The sequence below is a fragment of the Lepidochelys kempii genome, chromosome 1 (genome assembly GCF_965140265.1).
Source record: "Lepidochelys kempii isolate rLepKem1 chromosome 1, rLepKem1.hap2, whole genome shotgun sequence".
Classification (NCBI taxonomy): domain Eukaryota; kingdom Metazoa; phylum Chordata; order Testudines; family Cheloniidae; genus Lepidochelys; species Lepidochelys kempii.
The window spans coordinates 323,378,760-323,393,947 of record NC_133256.1 but is presented as its reverse complement, the minus strand read 5'-3'; the positions used below and the strand labels follow the sequence as shown (position 1 = coordinate 323,393,947).

General features: G+C 41.3%; 1 protein-coding gene across 1 annotated transcript in view; it reads left to right on the top strand.

Moving 5' to 3' along the window:
* Nucleotides 1–10,104, top strand: part of SLC26A4 (solute carrier family 26 member 4) — a 28,756-nt gene extending 18,652 nt beyond the window's left edge. Inside the window, exons 16-20 of the mRNA XM_073328449.1 lie at nucleotides 3,300–3,527; nucleotides 5,138–5,192; nucleotides 5,537–5,682; nucleotides 8,137–8,220; nucleotides 9,049–10,104. Of these exons, the coding sequence (XP_073184550.1) occupies nucleotides 3,300–3,527; nucleotides 5,138–5,192; nucleotides 5,537–5,682; nucleotides 8,137–8,220; nucleotides 9,049–9,072 (537 nt within the window). The 3' untranslated portion in view covers nucleotides 9,073–10,104. The remainder of the gene's footprint in view (nucleotides 1–3,299; nucleotides 3,528–5,137; nucleotides 5,193–5,536; nucleotides 5,683–8,136; nucleotides 8,221–9,048) is intronic.
* Nucleotides 10,105–15,188: the final 5,084 nt, after the last annotated feature.

Here is a 15,188-nt window from a genome sequence, read left to right as displayed (position 1 = left end):
TTCTCTCGCTGTAGGCATTGCTGTATTGCTGATTTGGAGCATGGGGTGCAGCCCTCTGGCTGTGAGTCATAGGGAGGCAGCTCCCCCTACCTTCTGGCTGTAATAGCAGTTCAAAACAAAATAATTCTGCAGAATGGTGGGAATCATTAAGAAAGGAATAGATAATAAGACAGAAATTATCATATTGCCTCTATATAAATCCATGGTACGCCCACATCTTGAATACTACATGTAGGTCTGGTTGCCCCATCTCAAAAATGGTATATTGGAATTGGAAAAGGTACAGAAAAGAGCAACAAAACTGATTAGGGGTATGGAACAGCTTATATATGAGAAGAGATGACTAAGACTGGGACTTTTCACCCTTGAAAAGAGACAACTACGGGGGCATATAATAAATTATAGAAATCATGACTGGTATGGAGAAAGTAGATAAGGAAGTGTTATTTACTCCTTATAACACGAGAACTAGGAGTCAGCAAATGAAATTAATAGGCAGCAGGTTTAAAACAAAGAAAAAGAAGTATTTCTTCACACAATGCATAGTCAACCTGTGGAACTCTTTGCCAGAGGATGTTTGTGAAGGCCAAGACTTATAGCAGCGTTAAAAAAGAACTAGATAAATTCATGGAGGATAGGTCCATCAGTGACTATTATCCCAGATGGACAGGGATGCAAAACCTTGCTCTGAAGTGTCCCTAGCCTCTGTTTGTCAGAAGCTGGGAATGGGTGACAGGGGATAGATGACTTGATGATTATCTCTTCTGTTCATTCCCTCTGAAGCACCTGCCATTGGCCACTGTTGGAAGACAGGATACTGGGCTGGATGGACCATTGGTCTGACCCAGTATGGCAATGCTTATGTTCTTATTATAAGGCAAGTGGCAAGAAGCTTGACCCTTTGTTTTGATGTAATCATTTAGTTTGTGATACATACTGAAATGGAGAGTGGAGATTCTTTTTCCAGCCTATGTTGCCCAGATACTTCCACATTCAGAAAAACTATTTGAGCTGTGCACCAGGTACCATATGCCACAGAGTTGGAAATCTCTATGTTTGGGTGAAATATAGGTGGGTGTAGGAAAGGACCTGGGAATATGTATCCATTCACCAGCCTCAGATAATCACTGAGAAGCTCAAGGTGCACAATTGTGTAGCATAGTGCACTCTGGTATCATTCACTGTGATATGACTGTATTGTTCACTCACCTCTCTTTTTGGTGATATTCTGGGAAGGGGAAGTCCCTGGCCCTGGCATGTGAATGTGTGAGAGATCCAGGATTACACAGAAAGGGCAATGTACACATAGTGTTAAGTCTGGTAAGTGGATGTACACCTACGATCACTAGGAGAGGAGGTCCTCTTGGTCCACAGAGAGCCGTAACCATCCAGTGCTGCATCTAAATGCTTTGAGGTGTATCAAGGTGCAATAAAGATCAATGCTCCATAATAAACCATTGCAACATGGAACGTTTATAGAACATCATGGCTGCTTCAGAGTCAAAATGCATCTAATTAGTACACATTAGGGAGGGGAGCCATTAACTGCTGATAACATGTTTAACTCACTGGACAATTCTCCTGATAACGGGCAGTATGTTCAAACATGGGCACCTGAAGAGGATAATCAAATCACAAATATGAGGTGTCAGTTTGAACCTCGTCTTCAGAACTTGACCCATCTAGTGAACTCTACCCTCGAGTATTTTCAGGGCCTGGGGAAAAGAAATCCTTTCCCTCCAGCATGCAGGTAGCAGTAGAACTCCTCCATGGCTGCTACTGTAGCCTTGAGGTTGGAGTGACCATTGGCAGCTGTGCCCACAGTATGTTGGGGAGGGGAGAGAAAGGCCAGTGGATCTGGACGCAGTGGATTACCTGGTCCTTCCTTTACTCCTCCTTCTCATCCCTACACCTGTTTTACGAAGTTAGAGACTGGCAGTCCCTTCAGAGCTGCATTCTGGTGCACCGAGAATGCAAATCCCTTACACAGGCTCCTTATATCTTGCCTCCTATATGCAGAAGAATTGCATTGGTTTTCCTGCCAACAGGGCATTCCACAGCTGCTTAAATGGGGCAATATTTATCACGCTATGTGTAAAATAGCCATTTATATCATTAAGTGCTTATATGAGTGTCCAAATGTGGACTGTAGATGTCCTATTGAAGTCCCCACATTTGAAGGTTGGGACTAAGTGTCAATTTTTGCCAGATGTTATACTGCAGGATGCTAGATTTTTGTTTTCTTTCAAGTTTATATGATGAAATGTTCAGTTAAGTGACAATAACTCTTGACCCTTGGATTGTTATTGCAACAAATGTAATAAATATAATTCAAAAATAAAAACATCAACCCTAAAGATTCTATAGGGTGAGGTTCTCAAGTGGAAGCTTGGATATAAACTGGCCATTATATGGATATAAACTGGCCATCAGGAAGTTTAGACTTGAAATTAGATGAAGGTTTCTAACCCACAGAGGAGTGAAGTTCTGGAATAGCCTTCCAATGGGAACAGTGGAGGCAAAAGACATATCTGGCTTCAAGACTAAGCTTGATAAGTTTATGGAGCGGATGGAATGATGGGATGGCCTAATTTTGGCAATTAATTGATCTTTGACTATTAGCGGTAAATATGCCCAATGGCCTGTGATGGGACACTCGATGTGTTGGGATCTGAGTTACTACAGAGAATTCTTTCCTGGGTGTGTGGCTGGTGAGTCTTGCCCACATGCTCAGGATTTAGCTGATCGCCATATTTGGGGTCGGGAAGGAATTTTCCTCCAGGACAGATTGGCAGAGGCCCTGGGGGTGGGGGGGTTGCCTTCCTTTGCAGTGTGGGGCAGAGGTCACTTGCTGGAGGATTCTCTGCACCTTGAAGTCTTTAAACCATGAGTTGAGGACTTCAATAGTTCAGACATAGGTCAGGAGTTTGTTACAGGAGTGGGTGGGTGAGATTCTGTGGCCTGCATTGTGCAGGAGGTCAGACTAGATTATCATAATGGTCCCTTCTGACCTTAAAGTCTATGAGTTGTTTTCTGGACGGTGGTTTTCCCATATGGCTCTCCTCCCTTAATGAACAACAACAAAACAGGAAAGAAAATACACTGCATGCAGGGAGAAGTGCTAATTATTGGCTCAATCTTGTTTCCATTTAAGTCATTTAGTGCAGGATCAGTCATATGTGAAGAAATGAGGAAAAAATGCTTCTACCATTATTGCTTAAACAAGTTAATATGGAAAAATTCCAAAATCTTTGTCCCTGATTAAGTTATATATTTCTTATATTATCTGTTCTGATTAGAATGGCATCAGTGATTCTGGGGCTACCAATGAAGCTTTTGAGTCTGATGAAGATCTTGATGATCCTGAAGATCTTAACATTCCAACCAAAGAAGTAGAGATCCACGTGGACTGGAATTCAGAACTCCCAGTCAAAGTGAATGTCCCCAGAGTGCCTATCCACAGTTTAATTTTTGACTTTGGAGGTGTATCATTCTTGGATGTTGTAGCTGTGAGAACAATGAAAATGGTAAGTCTTTTTATTTTTTTCCTGTCCAGTATTAGTCATTGGTATGTTAATTAGGGACAGGTTGGCTGAAATTAACTTTGAGTTTCCCAGTGTATGTTGGTTTGTGACATATCTTTAATATTTCTGTAACAACAGGTAGATTTTGGTCTATTTATAAATTAGATACAAAAAAACTATAATAAAAACATTATTAAGATTGTAAAGACAAGCACTTAAACATTAGAAAATGCCAGCATTAGGATGCCTGTGCAACCTTAATTTGGCCTCCTGGTGCCTATGCATTGTTACTATCTTTAATTTACATGATCAAATATTTTTCCATGGGACCCTTGCTTCAATCAGTGCACAGGATGCCCAGCGCTCACTTAAAGAGAAGCTATTCAATAATTTGTTTTATTCTCATTGTTCAATGTGTGGCTTCATGCCTTATTTACTGCACACTATTCAGACCTTGCCATGAAGACAAAATTATTAACTTCCTCATGGACTTTTCTTTAGCACTCATTACTATAGTATCTGAGTACACTAATGTTAATCAATGTACGTTCACAACACCCCTGTGAGATGAGGGGTATTATCTCCATTTTACAGATGGGGAGCTGAGGCACAGAGAGATTAAGATGAAAAGTATCCACTAATTGTGGGTGACCAATATGTGACACATAGGACCTGATTTTTCAGAGAATGTAGCATTATATAGCACTGGGTATGTTCGAAGCATTGACTTCAGCTGCAGTTCCTGAGTGGTCAGCACTTCTGCAATTCAGATTCCAGGTTATTAAGTTGGACATCCACCAAATGAGGAACAAACAGTTAGTAACTACCCGCAAAAAATTCTTTTCTGCTCCGGTAATCCTCTGCCTTATTCACTCTGCATCTTTCAACTTCTGCAACAAATGAGGGAGGGGTCCCACAGACCATAGCTTCTCGACCTTTTTCTTTCTGAGGCCCCCCTCAGTATGCTATAAAAACTCCATGACCCATGTGTGCCACAACAATTGTTTTTTCTGCATATAAAAGCCAACACCAGCATTGGGGGTTGCAAACACGACAATTGCCTGGGGCCCACATGACAGGGGCCCCCCATGAAACTATTGCTCAGGCTTTGACTTCAACCCTGGATGACAGGGCTCAGGGCTCCAGGCTTCAGACCCATGCAGTGGGGCTTCGGCTTTCTGTTCTGGGCCCCAATGAGTCCAATGCTGGCCCTGCTTGGCAGACTCCCTGAATCCTGCTCATGGCCCCCTCCAAGGGGCCCCGGACCTCTGTTTGAGAACCACTGCCACAGACAACCATCTGTACTGCACAACCCCAATTCATTCTCAGAGCATGTCCATAGTGTCATGCAACTATAATCATAGATGGCACTGTCAGCTTTGCCTTTCATAATCAAAGTCTGGCCACTGACAGACAGCATCCTGGAGTAGATGGAATTTGGGTCTGGCAATTCCTATGTTCCTATGAATAAAAGAACACATGATTTGGGATTGTGGTGCAAATACTTAAAGGAAAATGAAAAATGTAACTAATCTTTGTGAATACAAATACTGTTTCTTAAATGTGTGTGTATAAGAAAATGTTTATTGCAAACCACCCCCTTTTTTTTCCAGATAGTTAAAGAGTTCGAGAGAATTGATGTGACTGTATACATTGCATCACATCAAGGTAACCATATATCTATTATCACTAATACACACCAAGAAGGATAGAATAAAAATAATAAAGGATCTGTGGATTGTATCTGTGGAAGTACTTTTTTAGTGAATAGAGTTAAAAGTGAACTGAACTGCTCTTTTAAACAAATAAATAGTTAAACTGCATCTGGCTATGTCTGCAGGCATACAAAGGAGTCTTGGGGAGAAATGAAATTAACGTAGAGAGAACCCACTATGATAGAATTATAGGTCTATACATTTTATTGTTGGTAATTGTTAATCTCTATTTTGACACTTATTTTTTCAATTATTTTCAAATTTATCAGTCTTTTATAACTTTGTTTTTTTGTTCAGACAACATTATAACAAAGCTGGAACAATGTGGCTTCTTTGATGATAACATCAGAAAAGACATATTCTTCCTGACTGTCCATGATGCTGTGCTTTACATACAGCATGAAATGATGCACAGAGACATCCAGGATCCTATTTTTGAAAAGGTGAGGACCATATATCATTTATTTTTCTGCATCATACACTAGCTGTAAATAGTTTTCACCATTTGTGATAAAGGGAAAAAGCTTTAGGAACTAGTTGAAGAGTTGTTTAAAAAAAGCAAAAAATGTTCACACAAGGTGCTTATAAACTGGACAGCTTGTGTTATATATTTGATGGCCTGCAGATCTTTTCTAACTGTTTAGAGGAGTATTAATTACTATGTATCATTTATATGGCAGTAGTGCAGGTTGAGGTCCCATTGTGCTAGGCCCAGCCAGAGATGATCTGTGCCTACCGATGTGGGGGCGGAGGGGGGCAGAGTGAGGGCAACTGGGTTCAGCAGCCCATGTGAGCATGCTCAGTCCAACCAAGCAACAAATTGGGGGTGTGGGTGATATGACCCCACATGCCCATGCCCCCGCCCCACATCGCCTCTGCAACAACACAAACATATAGTGAACCAGTGGTCCCTGCAATTCCTAAGAGAAACTTCAGAACACTGAACAGATTGATTCAAATCCTCCACACATTACAAGGAAGCCCTAAAGTTCTAACTCTACCTCCATCCAGTGCCAGCCCATTGGGGGCTCTAAGAAGGAATATTTTGGGCCCCCCTAAACACACTAATAATTAATTGGGGGCCCCCCCTTGAGCTGCTCAGGGCCCTAAGCAATTGCTTAGTCTGCTTATGCCTAGCACCGGCTCTGCCTACATCCATCTTAAATATGCAGCCTTGATTGGCCATACACTCCACCAGGGGCCTTCACATTTTGTGACTCTCCTCACAAATACAGCAGTATGGGGCCCTGAATTTTTGGTCATTTTTGCTGGTCATATCAGATTCTGGAGGAGTTACTCTGCAGTATTTAAAAAAGACTTCATACCATTTTAACTAACCTATGGCTGCATATATATAGACAAAAAGGAGTACTTGTGGCACCTTAGAGACTAACCAATTTATTTGAGCATGAGCTTTCATGAGCTACAGCTCACTTCATCGGATGCATACCGTGGAAACTGCAGCAGACATTATATACACACAGAGATCATGAAACAATATCTCCTCCCACCCCACTGTCCTGCTGCTAATAGCTTATCTAAAGTGATCATCAAGTTGGGCCATTTCCAGCACAAATCCAGGTTTTCTCACCCTCCACCCCCCCCCCACAAACTCACTCTCCTGCTGATAGTAGCCCATCCAAAGTGACAACTCTCTACACAATGTGCATGATAATCAAGGTGGGCCATTTCCTGCATAAATCGAGGTTCTCTCACTCCCTCACCCCCCTCCAAAAACCACACACACAAACTCACTCTCCTGTTGGTAATAGCTCATCCAAAGTGACCACTCTCCCTACAATGTGCATGGTAATCAAGGTGGGCCATGTCCAGCACAAATCCAGGCTTGCCTTGATGCCAGTCCTTGCCTACAGACAGCCCCGCAACCTGAAGCAAATACTCACCAACAACCACATACCACACAACAGAACCACTAACCCAGGAACTTATCCTTGCAACAAAGCCCGTTGCCAACTGTGCCCACACATCTATTCAGGGGACACCATCACAGGGCCTAATAACATCAGCCACACTATCAGAGGCTCATTCACCTGCACATCCACCAATGTGATATATGCCATCATGTGCCAGCAATGCCCCTCTGCCATGTACATTGGTCAAACTGGACAGTCTCTACGTAAAAGAATAAATGGACACAAATCAGATGTCAAGAATTATAACATTCATAAACCAGTCGGAGAACACTTCAATCTCTCTGGTCACGCAATCACAGACCTGAAGGTCGCTATCTTAAAACAAAAAAACTTCAAATCCAGACTCCAGCGAGAAACTGCTGAATTGGAATTCATTTGCAAATTGGATACTATTAATTTAGGCTTAAATAGAGACTGGGAGTGGCTAAGTCATTATGCAAGGTAGCCTATTTCCCCTTGTTTTTTCCTACTCCCCCCCCCAGACGTTCTTGGTTAAACTTGGATTTAAACTTGGAGAGTGGTCAGTTTGGATGAGCTATTGCCAGCAGGAGAGTGAGTTTGTGTATGTGTGTGTGTCCCCGGGAAAAAAAAAAAAAAGAGGGGGGGTGAGAAAGCCTGGATTTGTGCTGGACATGGATAATGTCTGCTGCAGTTTCCACGGTATGCATCCGATGAAGTGAGCTGTAGCTCACGAAAGCTCATGCTCAAATAAATTGGTTAGTCCCTAAGGTGCCACAAGTACTCCTTTTCTTTTTGCGAATACAGACTAACATGGCTGTTACTCTGAAACCTATTTATAGACAGTGAGTCATCATCAGGATTACAACCAAGGGCCTTCAGCATCAAAATAACAAGCCTCTACCCCAACAGCTAAAAGAATAATTTTGTTAATTACAAGTAACTTTATTGGTATGGTTGCAACATTCATTTTGTTCACAATACTTGTTAACCTTCTCTGTTAAGATTTCACTGATGCAGGAATCTAAGGAACCAATAGATTTTACAGAAACAGGAAATCTTGATGATGAACTTGATGTTCAGGAGGAGGTATGGAGCTATCCTTTTAATTAAATAAAGCATGTGTCTATGATGTATGCTGTTTTATCGGAACTATAGCAATATGAGTGGTGCTGATATATGGGGCCAACCAAGAAAAAATAAAAAAAATATAAAAAAACCCAAAACACCACAGCCTTGTGAGCTCTACAGACTTTGGCAGCTGACTGGCTGATCCAGGGAAAATATTGACTGTGGCACACCCAAAGAGTGGGTTGAGGGATGCCAAAAGTCTGCCCTCCTTATGCACCTAACAGTCAATGCTAGTGAGGGAAGTCACAATGAATCTTTTTTGAAGGTGTAGCAGGTGCCACATGTATTCACACATTCCTACCTCCAGCACCCTCAAGGTTTTATGCCTGCTTCTACCCTACAAAGGCTTAATGCTTTTACCTGAAACTGCTCTCCCCATCCACCAAGCACCAGCCAGTTTTAAAAGCCATAATTTACCCCTAACGTTTTCAGGCTACCTCAGGGACTGAAAAAGAAACAGCCTGACTCAAGACTGACTGTTTTGTGAGGGTTCAACCAGCTGCTTTATAGCCGGTGTTTACTGGGTGTAGGTGGTAATCTCCAGGTCTCAAAGCTCACTTCATCTCCCTGATTGACTTCTGTGATGAAGCTACCAACCAGAGAGATGGCTTCAGGTTACAGCCTTTTAAAATTATTTCCTGGCAGACTCAGTCAGCCAGGACTGAACCCCTTGGTTGTATAGTTATATGCAAAATTTGTTGTTGTTTTTTTAATATGGTGTGTACACAGAACTAATCACCTATTTCCCTCTCACAATTCCCCATCTTTCAAAACTTATTTCATTAGGCCATGCGCAGACTCGCTTCATGAAGGAAAACTATTATGGATATCTTGGACTCCCTGGCAATATTCAGGCACCAATACTATATAAGCATTTTCTGCACTGGGACTTGTCTTTGCACTTGAAGAAAACACTAATTTCTTTGTCTGAACTCTACAGAGCTCTATAAATCTCCAAGTTTTGTCTGTTGACATGTAATCCTTAAAATAGTCAAGTCTGATCAGAAAAATTTGTTCATAGTATCAATGTTGGCAAGATATGGGAGGCAGATCATCAGAACTATTACAGAAATTGCAACCAGCTTTAGGGTTTGTCGGTCTGTGTATATAACCCATATAATCAATGCATATAGGAAAAAATAGCTACTTTATGGTAACCCAGTCCCAGGGGTTGAGGAGATTGTAAACTCTTCTTGAGGGCAGGAACTGTCTCTTATGTGTTTGTATTCTGCCTAGCACAATGGAGCTCCAACCCTGATGGTAGGCCTCAAGGTGCTACTGTAATACAAATAATAAATTCCTCACAAAAGAGAAACAATAGGCAATGGTAGCCCTAGGCCCTGACCTGCAAAAGGATCTGCAATCCCATTTAATTAGTTTCCCAGGATGTTAACACTGCTGCATTCAACAACACACGTCTTTAAAATCTATCTATTAGTCATTCAAAATAATTCCTGGGTTTGTTGCAGCATTACAGTCTCAGTATAAAAAATCCCTTATATAACAGAAATGGAGTACAGATGAAATTTATTCACTCAAAATTGTTTACTATATTGCTATAAAATGTTAATCATATACATGGATAAGGCTCAGTAAGAAGGATTATTACTTAAGAGTCTTGGTTCATTAGTGCTATTTTTAGTAACTCATGCACTCCTGGTTAATAATCATTACTGAAATTAAACATGGATAGATAACACTCCCTTACTCTACAAATAGTCCCATTGAAGTTCACGGAATTTGTGGAATAGGCTGCTATAAAACTGGAGTAAAGATCTGACTTAATATCTAGTTTGGTTTTTGAAATGGGATGTAACAGTATCATTGGTTTAATGAAGAATTAGCTGCATAAACTGTTTCATTTTTTTAATACTCTACAAACTGCTTCTATTCTTCTAAAAAATGTGGACTTTTAAAAGTTATGCTACAATCCCCAGTGCAATAATTTACACAAAATTTAGGATTACAAGAAAACATTTTAACTTTGGTTTTTAAGGCTTTATATTGGCTATGTAAGAAATGATTGTTCCCATGTAATGAATATATGTTTAGATGAAGAATTACACAAATTGTTACATTAAAAATTAAATTAAATTGTAAATAAATTAGTTTTTAAAACTGAAATTCCTTGTGGCAACTACCAATATACAATGTTGAAAAAACATGCAATAAAAACCATACGTAGTCCTTACAAACCATAGGTTTCTAGATTACATCACATTTATGGTCTAAACTTTGTGATCATTTTAGTATCTTCTCATATTTCCTGCTTTGAGCAGGGGGTTGGACTAGATGACCTCCTGAGGTCCCTTCCAACCCTGATATTCTATGATTCTATATTTAAAATTACTTTAATTACAAATTTTATTTCACTGTATCAGACAAAATTTCAACTGGGACCAACCACACACACATTGCACACAGAATATTACCACCATCACAACTGGCATTAATTGGCAGACTCAGATGGGAAGCCAAGCACTAAGAGATTATATCTCTAAGAACCGCATTGAACCTCCATTAAAGTCAGCTGATAGATCCGCAGTGACTTCACCGACAGTTGGACTGGGCCTTTACCCAGAGATGGCCCTTTTTCTGGCAGAGCTGAAACACTGGCGTAACAGTGTGATGCTGTACTTAACCTATGGATAAATAAGGGGTTTTCAGGGCAGTCAAATAGGCTACTACTTTCAAAAGTACAAAGGGCTCAGTCCTGCAAGGTGTTGAGCATTCTCATCCAATCCAGCAAAACACAAGCACATACTTAAATTTAAGCATGAGCAGAGTCAATTGGACTATTCAAGAGTTTAGTGCTTCATTGGGTCAGACTAGAGTGCTTCGCACCTTGTAGGACTGATCTCTAAATTACAAACTTGCTCAGAGCTTGACTCTGCTATTCTTATGTATGTTGATCCGAAAATGGTGGCAGAATTGACATCCATTGATGTCAATGGAAGTGCTGTGTGTGTGCAACAATGAAGGATCAGGCCAATTTCCCTCAGAAACATTACTTCTGATCAACTGTTGTCCATTTGATATACCTTTATATAAAAGAAACTGTAACCACTTACACAATACTGAATATTTTGGTTAACTTGAAAATTGTTAGAAGCCACTTGGGTTTTTATTTTTCTGAGGAACATATAGTAAGGAATATCACGAAATAAAATAAAATAATAGAGTGGTACTGTTAGAACATATTTTTCTTGCTAGAGATGGGCCTTCACTATGAAGTTTGAATCCTGATCCAAACTTTCCTCAAATGTAAATGGCTTTGGATCCAGTATTTTAGTTTGGCTCTCTCTCACATTCTTGCTGCCTAGCATTTAAGAAGAGTAATAATAAAATATAAGGATTTTAAAAATACATTTTCCTTTTAAAATATGATTTTTTAACCAGGATTAATTAATGCAGAATGGGGGTATAGGACAATTATTCACACGCATGGGATGTATATACACTTATTATCTGAGTCATGTTTATATTTGTTTTGAGTTACTAGTACATATATTTACAGTTATCCAGATAAGAATGTTCTCATGGGTTTCCCTTACATTCTTAATTTAATACACCCATCCAAGCTCTAAGAAGAAGAACAGACATCATGAAGAAAATTTCAAATACCTCTGTTCAATGGGGGGGGGGTGGAATGCAAGAGGAGCCATACTTGTTTTTATATGAAGGATACCAAAGTAATGTATTTTACAATATGGCTAAAACCCTGCAGAACTTTGCACTCATGCATAAACCCTTCAAAAGCACAGCTGGATATACTTGTTTTTCAAGCATAATACAGGAATGGCATTTTTCTAAGCATTTTGTGACTATTAATACTGTTAGATCTCTGTATGTCAAAGGTTTACCTTGAAAAGAGATAGATATTTTATTAATCTTTTTACCTTCTAGAAAAGGCACTGTATTTTAAAGAATGTTGTCAGTGACCTAAGGAATAAAAATTGCGCATACTCAAAACCACCCCCTTAGTGTTGCATTTATTTTTCTCTGTATTGCTCTCGTTACTTCTTGTCAGATGTTGTCTGGAAGAAATAAATGCACAATGTGGAAATAGGATTCTTATTTTCCCCCCAGATTTTATCTTTTTAATGTTCTCAGAAAATTTATCACTTTCACACCAGCTTCCCTCATTGCAGGGTCTTCAATGGAGACTGGATTTGGCTGTAGTCACTGGAAAGACTCCCACTGAATTGAATTTCATAGGAATTGTTACTATTTTGACCTTAGCTGAATTTACAATACCCTTATGTGAGAAGCTAAGTTTCTCCTACAGTTATAACATCCTTTACATCCTAGAATTTCCATCTATTATTCCAGGGTGACACATTGGCCACCTGTGTAACAGAGGGCAAAATTTGCCCCCTAGATAGATCAAAACACAGGCAGCTCGTGAGCAGGTGACTGGAAACAGCATCAGCCATGAGCCCCCTAAAAGCTGCAAAACAGCTGCTGTGGATTTGTGGCTCTGCAGTTGTGGCAACTCTCTTTAGTACCATCTGTAGACCTTATGGTGATTTCTCAACGATCTTGTGCAGGAAATGTCTCCACACACTGAAACTCCTCCAAGGCCTGGCTGCGGGCCAGGATTCCCATCATGGACGGTGGGTATCAAAGGCCAGGGAAGTCTGAGTCTCCCCAAACAGCATGACCTCACCCACCCCCAGACCTTCTCCTGCTTTCTGCTAGCCCCTGCGGCTTTTACCCCATGGCTAGGGCTAGCAGGGGACTGGCCTGCAGCTAGGGACTCCGGGTGGCCAAAGCCGGTGCTTGTGCCGCCTGTCTGCCTGTCACTGGGGACTGTGCCACCCACCCAGAGCTGGGAGTGCTTGGGGAGGGGGCCCTCTGGGCTCTGTTGGGAGAATGGGGGGCAGGGCCCCAGGCAGAAGGATTGGGCCAGGGCTAGCCTCCCTGAGCCCAGTTCACCCGCTTCCCATGGCTCTTGGGAGAGATTTAAGCACTCCCTTCTTTCTCTTCCCCTGCACTTGCAAGAACTCATTCCTCCTGTTATGGCTGCAGAGGGTTTTTGAAAGCTCCACATCCTGCCTACTACCCATAACGGCAAAGCGTGGACAAATGACTGTATCCTACTGAATTTCTATACAAAATTAGACACTGCAAATATAAGTTAGGGTCAGAGAAATAATACAAGAGGGCCCAGAGGGACAAGAAATGTGGGAAGAAAAATAACAAAGTGAGACATTTGGAAAAAAAAGCCAGGCCAATGCAATACAAGGAAAAATAGTCCAACACACATATACGGGTGGGATAAAAATGGGAAGTATAAATGCTGAAAGACACCAAGTTGTGAGGACCAGACAGCAAGTTCAGACATGAGTGCAATGTGGCAGAACAAAAAAAAAGCCATTAATTCTAAGTAGGGCTGTCAAACAATTAAAAAAAATAATTGTGGTTAATCACAAGCTTAAAAAATAGTTGCAATTAATTACAGTTTTAATTGCACGGTTAATAGAATTTAAATGTATTATAAATATTTTTGGATGTTTTTCTATATTTTCATAAATATTGATTTCAATTACAACAAAAAATACAAAGCATAGCACACTCAGTTTATATTATTTTTAATTACAAATATTTGCACTGTAAAAAAGAAACAAAAGGTAGTGCAATCTACAAGTCGAAGCATGAATGGACATACAAATGCTTAGCATATCTGGCACATATATACCTTGGAACATATATACCTACAACAGTGCCATGCTAGCGCCTGTCCTCACCTTCAGGTGACATAAATAAACGAGCAGCATTATCTCCTGTACATGTAAACAAACTTACTTGTCTCAGTGATTGGATGAACAAGAAATAGGACTGAGTGGACCTGTAGGCTCTGTATAGTTTTACATTGTTTTATTTTTGAGTACAGTTAGTTATATGGAAAAAATAATTCTACATTTGTAAGTTGCACTTTCACAAAAACCAGATTGCACTACAGTACTTGTAGGAGGTAAACTGAAAAATACTATTTATTTTGTTTCTCTTTTTTACAGTGAAAATATTTGTAATAAAAATATAGAGTGTACAGTGCTCACTTTGTATTTGATGTTGTAACTGAAAACATTTGAAAAGAAAGAAAACATACAAAATATTATAATAAATTTTAATTAGTATTCCCTTATTGTTGAATAGCGCAATTATTTTTGAGTTAATTTCTTTGGCGTTATCGCCTGAGTTAACTGTGATTAATTGACAGCCCTAATTCTAGGCTGCAGATGCGCCACATAGCTAGGCTTGCTGGTGACATTCCCTTAGGTGACTCCTGCAAAGGAAATATCTGTGTGTGTACACCAGAAAGATGCTGACAAGCCACAGTGAGGTCAGAGAAGAGCTACAGGCCCCCTCAGGCCGGGGCTTGGTTCGGAAAGCAGATGTGGAGCCTGGGGAAGCGCTGCCTGTGAGCCTCGGGGGGCATGTTGCTCACTCATCGCCAGGCCTGCAACCTTTGGTGTTTTCCACAGTGCGCCAGGTGCCGGAGCCGCGCGACGCGGGGAGACGCTCCTCGCTCAGTCAGAACCCAGAGCCCGCGTCTAGAGCGCGTAGCTGCGGACAAACGCTCGAAAGAGCCACTGGAGGGACCCCGAAAGGCTCGCGCCGCCCAAGGCCACTGCAAAGCACCCAGCCTGGCGGCACCGCCGCCTCCGCCCGCCCGCCCGGGGCTGGGGTTTGATGAGCTCCCAGGCGGCCGAGTCTCGCAGGGCGGGGCCCTTCTCAGACGCTCCGCGGGCTCTGGGAACAGAGCACCTCCGGCACCGCGGGCCGCAGCGGAGACAATTCTTGAGGGGACTCCAGCTCCCGGCATGCCCTGGGCCACGACAGGGCCATGAAGAGCCAATGTCCCGACTTTGTGGGGCCCGCAAAGCATGCTGGTAGCGACAGTCCCCGGCCCTGCGCAGTGC